Raw genomic sequence first — 13,876 nt, forward strand, 5'->3', positions numbered from 1 at the left:
TTCTCGGCTAAATATTAGTAAAATATATAGCTAATTTGTCGTCCAAATATTTCAAACCGAACATATATTTGAAAGCAGTAACATATTTTTTTATCTGTGTACCAATTTGCATTGGAAATTTCTATTTTTATCAGGGTTTATTGACTAGATTAATGCAGCAATAAACATCAATTTTGTGATATAAAACGCCGAAAAACACATTTAATATTTTTGTATGTATTCAAATTATAATGTAAATTCCAAATTAATAGTAAATACTTTACTTGACCATTCACTGTTTGTTACTTCGAGAATAGGAAACCGAATCAAGAGGATTCATAGAAAAAATTGTTTTTTTTTTTTGTAATTATATGATAATATAACAACTCGAATCTGATTCTGATACAAATATTATTTAAGTGGTGAAGAATGTTACTTGATTATTAGCCCGCATATAAAAAAAAAGCCCTTGCTTTGTGGCCAACTTTGTTGGGAACATATTTGACTACATTTTCAAGCAATAGTTGCTTTGGTGGCGGTGGCAGATAGGTCTGTGCCCGCGCAACTGGCGATTTAGATGAAACAAGTTGCCGCAAAGCTAGCCATAAATGCGAAAGTTCAAAGAGTTGTTGCCGAGATGCAACCGCAAAATTCAACTGCAGATGTTTTGGTTCAGGTTTGTAACGGGAAGCGGCATTATGAAAAACTTTGAGCTGGTTTTTGATTTACAACCTGCAGTCAACTAACTCGGAAACGCTTTTCGATCCCTGCAGGCTCAATTCCTGGACGAACTTCTGCAGCTGTTGGGCGACGATGATGCGCGTGTAAGGGAGCATGCCGCCCACTGTCTTTGCCGTTTTATAATGCAAACAGCGCGCCAAGCGGAGCTACCGAGCACAGCGGCAGCAACAACTACATCAACAACAGCAGCAACTAGAGTTGAGGAAGGCAACATGAATGCTGAAACTCAACAAACTAATTTCAATTTGCTTTGGGATTTTTTCGACTATCGCATATTTGGCAGCATGTCCGTGACGTTGCGTAATTTATTCCGGGCTAGCTCAACGATTGCCCCGCCAATGGCAGCCCTGGATGCTGTGGAGCACGGTCACGGGCCGTATGCTGCCACCACAGAAGCTGTTATTGGTGTTGGTGGCACCACACTTGCGATGGGTGGTGTTGTAGGTGCAGCCGCTGCGGCGTCGGCCTACTTTGATGGCAGTTACGGTGTCGGCATCGCTGACGGCCATGTTTTTGCCATTGGATTTCAACGTCAAATTGCGCAAGAGGAAAAAGTTTTGGCCAAAGTTTTGTATCGCATGACAAATAAATTGATGACGCTCAATGATAAAAATTTGCAGGTAAATATTTGTCTGGCTATCGCTCGAGAAATTGAATCAAATAGAAACGTAACCTTATTTTTGTTCTCCATCCATTCGACAGTTTGGCATAATTAACGCGCTGCGGTTGCTACTAAAGCACTTCAATTTTGTTGACTATCAACAGGCCTGGACGGAATTCAATTTTATTGAGATTTGCATCAGCTACGCCTATTACAACAGCGCAACAGCTGGCGACTTGAATTGTCAGAACGATTTGATTGATGTGATGGCCAAATTAATAGCAGGTAAGTACCAGACCCATAAGCTGAGCAACCCTTAGACCAGTATTGGGTCTGCACTCAATTTGAAAACTAACTTTCCATTCATAAACCCACATATATTCCATTTAAAATGCAATTATCAACTGCGATATATATCTATAGATATACAAATCTCAAGCCTTGCCATTGATTTTTATTCATACACGTTTGCTCAAATCAGATCCCAGTTTGCATGGGCTTCGTAACTTTAATGATACTTTGAAATGATAAAATGTTTATAAAAATAAAGAAAAAATTTATATAATTTAAAATTTGTTTTTAAGTGTATTGCATTGTACTAAATGCCATAGAAATAGCCATATAAATCATTTTAATTAATTGTTTGTCATTAAATGAATTTACATAAATATATTTGTGCTGCCTCTGGCGCTTGGATGTGCCACATTCCAATACTTTTATTTAATTTTTTTTCTGCCGTTTTGCTTTGTTTTAATTGTAATTTTAATGAAGCAAAAGCACAAATTAGCATAAATATTTTTAATTTTCTATCGGCATAATAATTCAATTTGAGACCAACTTTTTTGTACAAGCTGAAGTAATTAAAAAAGCGAGTTAAACTGCTACTGCAAAATATGAGGGACTATCAAATACTCTATACTACAAACGCTTAAATATGTTTTAGTTAAACGGTTCAACTAGTTAAACTAATTAGCCTGAAAAAGAACTACCATCAATAGATATATATTTTGCTTTATTGTCTGCCCCCGCTCTCAGCCAACTATCCTTTAGAGTAATAAAATATACTAAATTATTTTTGACATCACACTCACATATGTATATGGCTTATTATAAGCGCCCATTTGTTTAATTTATAATGGGTTTTGTGTATTTATTTCAAATTGAAATTCAACGCAACTAACTAACTGCATACTCATTGCCAAATCAAGCATTCAGCGCGGCAATTGTTAAACATTTAAGTATTTGATATCAACTTGGTTGCGTGTAATTAAATAATTTTTAACAGTTCCATTAGCAAAACGCGCCCTCCCAGAAAAGGCAACAACAATAATAGCGGGAAAAAAATAACAACAATGACAACCGATGCGAATCGCGCGCTAATAAACATTTTAATTCAATTTACCAAATTGCATAAACCAAAAAACCAAACTTCAACTTAATTTCATTATTGGCATTTACACGACGCCCAACCACGCCTATTATCAAACTGTTGTCGCTGTCAGCAACAGAGTTAGAGTTTAATTTTTATTATTTCTATTTTTTTTTACGTATTTATTTATTTATTTTTTGCTTGATTGCCAGCCGCGTATTTGCAATGCGCTAATGCGATCTACCATAATCAAAAAGTAATTAAATTATTAATAAACCATTAAATGTAAAATAGTTTTCGTGCCACTCGCATCATCTGCCACGCCCCTCCTTCGCTTGCCAGTCTTCCTCTATACCGCAGCCATTGCAATTTGCATTTGTGCATTTTTGCATAAGCAAATAATTTAATTTTGAAGCCGTGAGCGCTTTCGCACCTCCAACTATGGCCCAACCCTGTAACATATAAATATTTATACATGCATGTATGCACGTATGCATGTGTGTGTGTGCGTATGCGTGTGTGTGCGTGCGTGTTCATGCATCCGAGCATCGATTTCAAAACAAAATCGCCAAATGTTTTACGGCTTTTTGGCGAGTGTTTTGCGATAAGTTTTGACAGTATGCAAATCATATTGTTGGCATGTGAGGTCCAGCAAAAACATGCTCGAGTGCTTTTGGCGGAAGTGTCCGACCATGAAATGCTCTAAGCTTATATTTTTAATAAACTTTTTGTGCTATAAATACATAGCATATATATAAATATATGAAAACTTATTACAATGGCGGCTAGAATTTCCAAAAGTACAAGTTAAAAGTGGTACGTAAGCAATTTATGATTTATTATAATTATTAAGTTTGTACTCTCAATTAAAAAAATATGCATATTCGTAAAGTAAACTTGATCTACACACGAATTGCTTTGCTCATAAAGCGAGATAGTAAGAATATATGCTCTATAAGTTTCTGTTGATATCACAATTTAATATCAACTATAACATTTTAATATTCTCTGCTTTAAGCCACCTGCTGGCTGTTGTGCATACTGTTCATTTAGTATTTACATTCATTTAATGAACACAATTTAATTTTGACAACTTAAAGAGCCGCCTGCCCCTACCCAGGCCCATTCGTCAATCACCCCCTCTTCATTTCACACACTCATTTTATTTAAACGCAAATTGTAATGCCCCGCATTATGAGTGAAATTAATATGCAGTCGTTTTCAGTACGCCACGAGCTCATTTGCGGAACGTTCAATTAAAAACAGAATATTCCGGATTGGCTGTCTATAAATGCCTGACTGATGGCCCAAGTGTATATCAAATTGACAACAACTGACTGCCGTGTCATGTCTCCGTTGAGCTGTGCACTGCTGCGGCCTCGTGGCATTAATAAAAATAATATTACGCATACGCAGAGTGCGACGGTGGTGCATAATAGCCATGTATTTATTTATTGTTAATACTCACTCTCCCTCTCTCTTTCTGTGCAGATATTGCAAAATATGTTTAAAGACTATTTGACTTTCAACCTTATTACTTTAATTTTCTGTACTGTGGCTCGCCAATTCTTATGTTACAACAGCTTTTGTGTTGCATGCCGCAAAGCCCTTGCTACGTGGCCCCCGTACTGCTGGGCCATAATCGAACTGTGGCGCGCCGTTGCCATGAATATGCGCCCACATAAATAAATATAAATTAGTAACGGAACTGTGGCATCGTCTCATTATGTGAAATTTTCAATTAATTAGTTAATGTAATGCAAACTGTAGCCTGTGCTATCCCGTTCTCCACCTCATATCACCCACTGTAGCTCCTGGCCTGGCACCGCATTGTCGCTTGGCTGGCAGCTCTGGGAGGGAGGTTGTTGTTTTAAATGGCTCCCCAAACACTTAATTTTTATAAATATTTATGCGAATACAATTTAATTTATTTGTGCAACAACAAAAAAAGTCATAATAATAATAATTTTTTGTATGCTCGCAGTTTCTTTGCGCACACAAATAAAAATTTATTTAGTATTTGCTGGCGTTGCATTGTTGACACATAAATTGAAATGTTGTATGCTTACACACACACACACACACACACACACACGCACGTTTAATGAATTCATATAAATCATTGCGCACTTTGAAGCGTTTTCCGCTTGTTACCTATGCAATTTTTGCTTTAATTTCACATTATTTGTTTGCTTTCGATATTTATATAGTCGTGTGGGATAGCTCCTTTTTTTTTCTCATCGCGTATAGTTAATTTTTCCCCAATGCAAATCCATTAAATGGATTTTTAATTTTCCGAGCTGCAATTACTCGGCATTTGTATAATTTTAAGCATCAGTTGGCATTTTAACACAATTAGCTGGTGCTGCGTACATTGCTTAATTTGTCATTAATATGCTGCAAATACTTACCGCACACCGTACTCTGCTCTCTCGCTCTCCCATCTAGGTGGAATGTTAAGCTCGGGCGAGGCACCGCCCACAGCCCAGCTGGACTTTCTGCTGCGTCACTGCGTCAAGCTGCTCAACATTTACTATCATCTGGTGGGCAATCAGCGTCCAGTGCAGCCGAGCGGCAGCGGAAGCAGCACCATCAGCAGCGGTGGCAGCAACAACACCAAGCCTTCCAAGACCGTCAAGAGCGAGCTCTTCACGCTGAGCGGCAGTGGCAGGGAGACGCTGGCGGCGATGCAGGCGATGGGTTACTTTGCCAACGATTACGTTTACATGAAACTTTACAACATTTTAAGAGGTGCTAATGACAGCTACAAGGTAAGTCAAAGCCGCAGGTGAAGACAGCAATGGACTGTACGGGTGGGGAGGGCGTGGCGCCATTAAGTCGCGGCTGGAGCGCTGAAATGGCAAAAGTTCTTGGGGCACGTGCACCGAGATTTGCCAATTCTTCTTCCAGTTTGCAGTCGCGGCTCCAATTGCACGTTGCACGTACAACGCAATGCGCCGTTTTATATGCAACACTTTCGGGCAATGCTGCCTTGCAATGAGTTGTAAAAAAAAATGCAACCAGCGACGAAATGCTGGCAACGTACTCGACTCTTGACTTCAACTTTGTGACTTGACTTGCCACACAACTAAACTTGCCTCAACTTGGGGCGTGGCCAATAAAAGCCAACGCTTTTAGCTTGGCTTTTAGCCGCTCATTCGGTAACCCACTCTTGTCTCTGCTTGCAGATAACCATAAATCACGAAGCTGGCGGCTTATTAATTTGCCTGCTGAAGACCTGCCTCAACGCGCTGAGCCTGTGCCTGGAGGCATCGACGCCTCCGCCATCGCCATCGCCGCCGGCGCCTGCGACCGCAACGCCTGCAACTGCAAACGCGTCAGCTCTGAAATTAATTGAAGAAATACTACAGTATTTGACCAAGCTAATAAATTATGCGCCCGGCGAGTGCGTTGCATGTCTGCGGCAACTGCTGAAATATTTATTTGGCCAAAATTATGCAAGCCAAGTGCAAAAGCAGCCCCATGGATACCATGCCACATTTGTGCGCCCCTACTTTGTGGCCAAGCGCTCTGCCAGTGCCAGTCCCAGTGTCTGTGGCGTCTCTACATTGTTGCCAGCAGCTTCTGTAGGCTCGACAACAACAGCAGCAACAACAACAACAACAACAGCAGCTGAAGCGACTGCAACAACACAACAACTAATTGCAACGCAGCCTGCTCTGGGCGCGCTTTTTGTGCGGGGCATGCAGCCGGACGCACCGCCGGCGGGTGACTGCGTCCGGCTTATAAAGCTGTTCGAGCCGCTGGTCATCTACTGTTTGACGGTGAGTTGCTAATTAATTTTAGTAGTTGCCAATTTGTTTGATTAAAAATGCGCAGACACAAAAGCCACCTGCCACGAGGTGCGGACGCATGCACACCCTCCAGTGTCCATGTTGTACGCATTCATATTTTATTTATGGCAAACATTTGCGTAGCACTCGTATTCATGCATTTTCAACCCATTCCACCCACACCACGCCCCCAACTCGACAGCTCTTCATGAAGTGCAATGCGTTGATACAGGCGCCCATATTGAAGCTACTATCGCAGCTGCTGGACCTGAATGTTACCTACAGCATACTGGACTCAAAGAGCGTTATTTTTGAGCAAATACTAAACAATTTGGACCTAATTGAAAGTGGCATCGACAGGTGAGTGCACTTTAGTGCCTGCATAGTTGGCGTATACAATTAATGCGTTGCCGTTGCATAAAGCGAGCTCTAATCAAATTATAAATGCAAAGTATACGGTTTGTTTTTAAGAGTATTACTCGTATATATGCTAATAATCTGTGTTAAATGTAATTTAAGTTTAGTTTAGCCGGTTATTTATTAAAAAATTGCTCTAATAAATTATAGGGTTTCTTATTTCATGAGCTAGACTATTTTCTAATTGTAATCTTGTAAAATGCAATCTATTATCATCAACCGTAATTGGGCAACAAATTTATATCTTATGCTGTTATTTGGCTTACACTTTTTCAGTTAAACTGTGAATTCAAAATTTGTATAAAAATGTATAAATGTATAAATTAAAATTCGTTGTGCTACGTTTTCCGATTTCCCTCCTAGTTTGTTGTTTTCCAAATGTGTGTATAAACATTTCTATCTCAGAGATTATAGGACCAAGAGAAATCCAATTAAGTATGAAAGTATACAAAAATTTGAGATATATTTCATTTTAGATATATTAGATAATATTATTTCTTGGCTATCTAAGAACCTCAATTTAATTTGCATATTTAATTCTATGAAGTTTTCATTGCTTATCGCGTTGCGTTTATTTTTCACAGAAATGCGTCCATCATAGTGCCAGTTATGCTTAAATTTCTGATGCATCTGACACACAAGAGCGATCGCCAGCTCATAACCATACCGAAGATCATAAGCATAACAAACAATTTGTTAGCCAATGGCGCTGTGCGAGATGTGGCGCTGCTGGCACTGAAGACGCTCAGCTATGAGCTATTCTTTATGCACAGTCCGCTTGACGAGGCGCTGGACGAGGATACGTCGGCCCAACAGCAGCGGCGTGGCAGCTGCCAGAGTCCGCTGACTGCTGTGCCGACGCAGGACACAAAGGAGGCGTTGCTGGCGCAACGGCGCGAACTGGATACACAAAAGGAAGTTGTGCTGGGCATGCTGGAGAAGTTCATTGATGCTCGGGCCGTGCAACAATTGTTGGCACTACTGCTGCTGTACGAGCGCAGCTTGCAACATTTGGATGCGCCCAAATACCTAAGCGCACAGGATGCGAATGTACTTTATGGAATGGTCTGTCGCTCGCTTGCCACCGGACAACTGCGACTGCACACATTCGGTGATCTGCGGGTGCTGGAAAGCTGTTTTCGCAACAATGGCAACTATGTCCTGGCCGACAGCAAGGAATTTCTGCAATTGCTACAGCTCTTCATTGAACAGGTGAGCCGAAAGCCTCAGAATTCACATGCGGTAAGTAAATGAATTTCGAATGAATGAAGCGCTTTCACACAGACAGCAGCAGCTACATTGAATATTTCAAGGAATAGGCTCCTTATAACTTTGCGGTTATATTAGCTACTGCTCATAAATATGCGTCTGCCTAATGACTGCTTAAGTACATGCAACTCATGTATGCAGCGTGAAATCTCCTGAAATATTGATTAACACGACCATTGCGTATGGACAATATTGTGTTGCCCCGCTGTTGCAAGCAATATATTGACACTTTCCATGACACTTAATTGAGTTTGTGCTCGAAATCCATTAAATGCCATAATTGAAATAATGACATTTATCAATAGTGCCACACACACACGCAGACTGCTAATGCTGCGAATTGAGTGCTATCATCTTTCATTCGATTCAGTTGAAACGACAATAACAAAACATGGCATTTAATTTTCGCTTATTGGCATTAAATTTCGGTTTATTGTCGCATTGCTGAGTTAAAAGACAGCTCGGCATGTCTTTGGTTCCCGTCTATTAATTTTGCCTACAGCTGCCAATTGTTACCACAGTTATCCATTACTCAACCAGAAATATGGGGTAGAATAGACGGCATATGAATTGAATAATTGACGTACAAATTAAATTAAGTGTCTCATCATTTTAACAATTATGAGTGAGTTTATTATTATTATTTTAAGTGTTGCATATTGCCTTCGACTATATTCATACATTAGGCTCGTATTCGAGCTTGGATTTTCCATTGCCCAAATGACTTAAGCATCTACCGAGCACTGCGTTTCGGAAGAGTATATTATATTCTTGTTGCATTATTAATTACAGAAAAAAAATTATAATTATCATAAGCAATGATCTTAACATAGTCATCAGATATAGGGTCTAGAGTATTCCATAGTCGCGCCGCAATTACATGCCACATGTATTTCGCGTACAGTTCATGTAATTTAATCTGTGCAAAGTATGGACTCCTTTGAATCCGATAAATGTGCCTATTGTATACACTCGTAAGAAGTAAGGACGAAGCTTAAATACCCTTGCAGACGGTTATAATATATGTCAGCTATTTTTGAAACTTAGAATTATATCAATCAAGAACTCCGTTTCAAACCGATTGTTTAAAGTGGAACTATATAATATGATGTTGATTTAGATATGATGAATACAAAAATTAATTTAAGGCATATTGATTCCATAGCGATTGACTGTATGCTTTCGAACACTCTGCCTTTATGTGATCCATATATGGTGATCAAATTGTAAGACTCGCTGCAAGCGTTTTACATATCACAGGAATATCGAATGGATCTGTTATAGACTCTAGATTATTATCATTATTTTTAGGCATTCACTTGGAAGATTTTCCCTAAAAACAAGCTGTGGCAAAGGTATTAAATTCCTTTTGTTTTAAATTTAAATGGCAGTGGTTTCTATTCTGTGTATTTATTTCACATGTTTGCCACACGGTGTTGCACGTAAAGTAGGCACAGCAAATGGTTCATTTAACACTCGTGCATCAGTTGGCCTTGTGGGGCCTGCGGCTGGGCCTGAAGGGGGGGCGTGTTGGCTTGTGGGTTCATCAGCGATTTGTCATTTACCCCCTACCTCTTTCACCTGTCCGACAACGCGCCTGCTTATTTGCATTTACATGCACACGAATGCATTCTGCAGCTCTTGCGGCGCATATATGTGTATATTTATATATACGTGTGTGTTTTTTTATTTTTTGTCCCTTGCAGTTGTTGTTGCATGTGGCGCCGTAGTTAATGTGGCACATGTCGTATACGTGACATTTTTAATACCTACGCTTCAACGCCGCACATTTTCAACTATTAATGCGCATTTAAGCTACACATGCATTAACTGTCGCCCTGCCGAGCTGACAGGCCAGTCAGACCCCTCGCCACTGGCAGAGTTTCAGTCGAAGCAACGGCCAGACTGTTATGCTGCTCGCAAACCAACTTAATTACACATCTAGTGCGTGTGTGTGTGTGTGTGTGTGCGTGTTCGTGGACACTCACTTGCATATGAAGCGAGCTGCTTGTCCGGCCAGTGTCTCGGCTCATATCCTGTTGATACATCGGCATGCATCACGTGTCTAACGTTCAGAACTAAATCGTTTACTTTAACGGCGGCTTCTCAGTCCGTGCACTTATAAATATTCCACGTTTCTCCATGTTGGCACTGGCTACATTTAGCTTAATTAAAATAGAAATTAAACAGCATGGCTTAAAAACTTGAACCAATTATAGTTTATTTAATTTGACGAGAAAGTAAACCAAAAAATGTGAAAAATGTATGAGTAAGGGAACACGAGTTGGAAATAAACGACTAGAAAATGCCCTGTGTGTACCAAAATGCCAGAAAATAGCCTTGATCTGCATATGGCACAGTTATGTCAACAACCTGGGGCCTTGACCTTTAATATTCTTATAGTACCAGAAATCTAGGCATTCGTATAATTGAAAGAGCATGACTAGATCGTCTGTTAGTGCTGACCAACTACATTACATTTAAATAATGATGTTGGTCTGTTATATTCATTTTCACAACTCAATTAAAACCAATTTGTATTCTTCTTTGAACGAGTACAGAGTATATATCAGGAATTCTTGATGTGCATTTTTTTGTAGAAGATACCCTTGACCAGGCTCCAAATTACCTCAAAAGAATGACAGTTTTTCGTTGTTTGTCAACTTAAGCGGAAATTTTAACATCCCTTTTGAAATACGAATGCAGTGCTGTAACGTGTGCTAAAGGTTTACTAATGGATGACAATGGGCACATATTGAAAACAAGATTTATATATAGTACTCTAGAAATTAACCAAAGTAAAATGTAGATACTTTGATGTTGATTTCATTGATAAATATTACATTGAAAAATATTACTTTTATTGCCTTTACACTCCAGAGCTAAGTTTTCTCAGTATTTTGCGATTAGTTTTCTGCATTGCCTGCTGACACCCGAACAGTTGTTTTCTTTCAAACAATTTGTACTTATGTATCAGCTAGGATTCAGAAAATTGCATCGCATTAATAGGCAACGGAACGTTTCGCATGCCGCTCTGGTCAAGTGCTAATTTCCGCTGCTTCTTCGCCATTAAAAGCTTACTTTGTAGACCCTAATTAACCTCTGAGCTTGATTGCAACTTAATTAACGCGTGCAATTGGCGGTTGCATTGAGTAAAATCATATCAGCGATGAGTAAAAAAAATTGGCGTTCATAGTGGAAAACTTAAAAAACACTATGCCTTTGTATGCGATTATAGTATATTATTAACGCTATTTGCCTATCATATACACTTTTTTATGAATACAGGGTATTAATATCTAGCCGCACACGCACTTTTTGCCAGCCAGGTGGCCATGAGTAATTAAGTCGGGCAATGAGCGCATAAGTCAATCCACGAATGGCTGAGCAACAGCCTTATGTGCATGTATGTGTATGCTGAAAAAACTTTATACCATCAACATTTTAATTGAAATTGAAAATGCGCCGCAACTTAAATAACATTTTGCGTGTAAACATTAAAAATGCAGGCAAGAGGCGTTTCAGCAAAAAAAAAAGACGCTTATTTGAAAATTAAACGCTAGTAGGCAGCGTGTGGCAAATTAAATTGCATTGCAGGCTTACTAGCAGTGTGCGTGTGTGTGAGTGTGTGCCTGGGAGTATCCTTTCTAATTACTGCCGGAAAATATGTTGATGTTGTCGCTGGCAACTTTGTTACTGCAATTTATGCAAAGTTTCACACTTTGTCGCACTGGCGACCAAACCGTAGGAGTCATCCTCAAAACTAACATTTATCCCAACACTCTCTGTCTTCCTTCTCTACACCCTATCGCCTGCAGGACGTTGGGAACTTTGGTGATTTAGCACTGGCAATGATTATGCTGGCAAATGTAATCCTGAAAACCGAAGAAATTTATCTGGTGAATCACATAAAACTTTATCTGAAAAATAATCCAACGGCCGAGCGACGGCTGCAGGCCGCAGCAGCAGCAGCAGCAGCAACCGCAGCCGCAGTCACATCAACAACAGCATCAGGCCCAGAAGCAACCACGCTCCACTGGCAGGATGAAGCACCTTCGACATCTTCGGCAGCTGCTGCTGCTAGAGCCACCGCTGCAGCAGCCGCCGCCTCCAACCGGAGCGCCGCGCGACCCACCATCAGTGAAATTAACTACTTTGCTAAAGTTTTGAGCGAGAAGCTGCTCGGGTGCCTGGATGCGCTGCTAGCTCTGGGCTCTGGCTCAACCCTGGCCGGCCACGCCTACTGCCAACTGGCCGGGCGGTTCGTTAACGCGCTGCACAATGTTTGCTGTCGCTCACGGCATAAGGATGCATTGCAATCAGTTTTTCGCTTGGTTCTGGCCGAATCTGAATTTCTCTGTAAATACTACAATTTACTCCTGATGAGCGCTGAGGGCGGCGATGCCCTAGAGCCCGTTTTGCTGGCCTGCCTCCAGCTGCTGTTGTCCATGCGCCTGCTGGAGCCGATGGTGCTGCTGGGGCAGGCAGCGGAGCTCCCGTTAAAATGGAGCCTGCAGCGTGCAATGCTCCATGAAGTTTGCCAGGAAAGTGTGGTAAGTAGTGGGTGGGCGGCGGGGCTGTAGGGCGGCACAGCTGGTCGCACATTAGTTTAATTTGAATTTGGCAGCTGATTTGGCCACTGTCTGTGCCGCCGATACCAAACAGTGAGAGTCTGGCCAGCTGACAGTTGTCGTGCTCGTAATTTTGCGGTTCGCCGCGTCGGGTTTGGTTTTTGGTTTCCGGTTTACGGATTCCGGTTAAAACTATGCGCTACTCACGCGCCGCGATAATTTAAACTGTTGCCTGGCTTAAAGATGCGTTCAGTACTCAGTACTGCGCATAATTTTAATTGATTGCCACTCGAACATGCGCCAGTTGTCGGCTAATGGCTGCGCTCAGGCGCGAGAAGGGAAATTGTTTGGGGGGCTATACGCAAATCACAACCAACTAATTGCAGACAATGGATTGGAGTCCGCAACAAGTGCGCCGCCTGTGCGCCGGCAAGTATCTGAATTTCCTAATTGCTGACCACTTGGAATTCCTTAGCGAGCTCTGCCAAGTGCGTCCCGAGTGCGGCTCATTACTGCTGACGGCGCTGCTACGCCATTCGCACAACCTGAACAAAGTAAGTTGGAATTCAGTATTTTTGCATTACAATGCGGCGCCTGTTGCCTTTGTTTGCGGCATCCTTTCCTTTCATTTTTAATTTGCCTGCAGCACTCGATACGCAGCATCTTGCGTTTGCTGTGCTGCATTTGCGTGCCGCAGCAGCAGGACAATACGGCGCTCACATTGCAGGCGCTACAGCTGCTCAGTCGACTCCATCAGCTGCACGACGGCCAGCGGGCACTGCAGCTGCCCATGGAGCGCCTGGCACGAAGACTGGCCGCCCAGAGTAGTCCGGCCACCAGGAGCAGCATCTATGAGCGACTCCTGCAAGGGGAACTGGCCGGAGACGAGGACCAGGACGAGCTGCGCACCATGCTGTGAGTAATGGGCCCAATTACGCACTGAGTGCTGTGACTCTTGACAACTATTTAAATCAATTTCGCACTACACTCAAGGAAAAGAAATATACAACCTTCTATCGATTGGCTGCCTGCAATTTGGCCAATAGCAGATGCAACAAAATTTTCCAATTTACCAATCCTAGTTAAAATGACAATTGCACAGCAAATCGATTTAGGGTAAACCCACCCCACAAAT

The 13,876-nt window shown here is 41.4% G+C and overlaps 1 protein-coding gene across 2 annotated transcripts in view; it reads left to right on the forward strand.

The window, feature by feature from the left end:
* The window catches only part of htt (huntingtin), a 47,587-nt gene that overhangs the window by 17,082 nt on the left and 16,629 nt on the right, over positions 1–13,876 (forward strand). For both annotated transcript variants that reach the window (XM_002053948.4, XM_032438486.2), the window contains exons 10-18: positions 753–1,340; positions 1,423–1,606; positions 5,139–5,461; positions 5,879–6,475; positions 6,687–6,844; positions 7,486–8,113; positions 11,989–12,723; positions 13,128–13,295; positions 13,388–13,656. In XM_002053948.4, the coding sequence (XP_002053984.1) occupies positions 753–1,340; positions 1,423–1,606; positions 5,139–5,461; positions 5,879–6,475; positions 6,687–6,844; positions 7,486–8,113; positions 11,989–12,723; positions 13,128–13,295; positions 13,388–13,656 (3,650 nt within the window). The remainder of the gene's footprint in view (positions 1–752; positions 1,341–1,422; positions 1,607–5,138; positions 5,462–5,878; positions 6,476–6,686; positions 6,845–7,485; positions 8,114–11,988; positions 12,724–13,127; positions 13,296–13,387; positions 13,657–13,876) is intronic.

This window comes from Drosophila virilis, chromosome 2 (assembly GCF_030788295.1).
Source record: "Drosophila virilis strain 15010-1051.87 chromosome 2, Dvir_AGI_RSII-ME, whole genome shotgun sequence".
NCBI lineage: Eukaryota > Metazoa > Arthropoda > Insecta > Diptera > Drosophilidae > Drosophila > Drosophila virilis.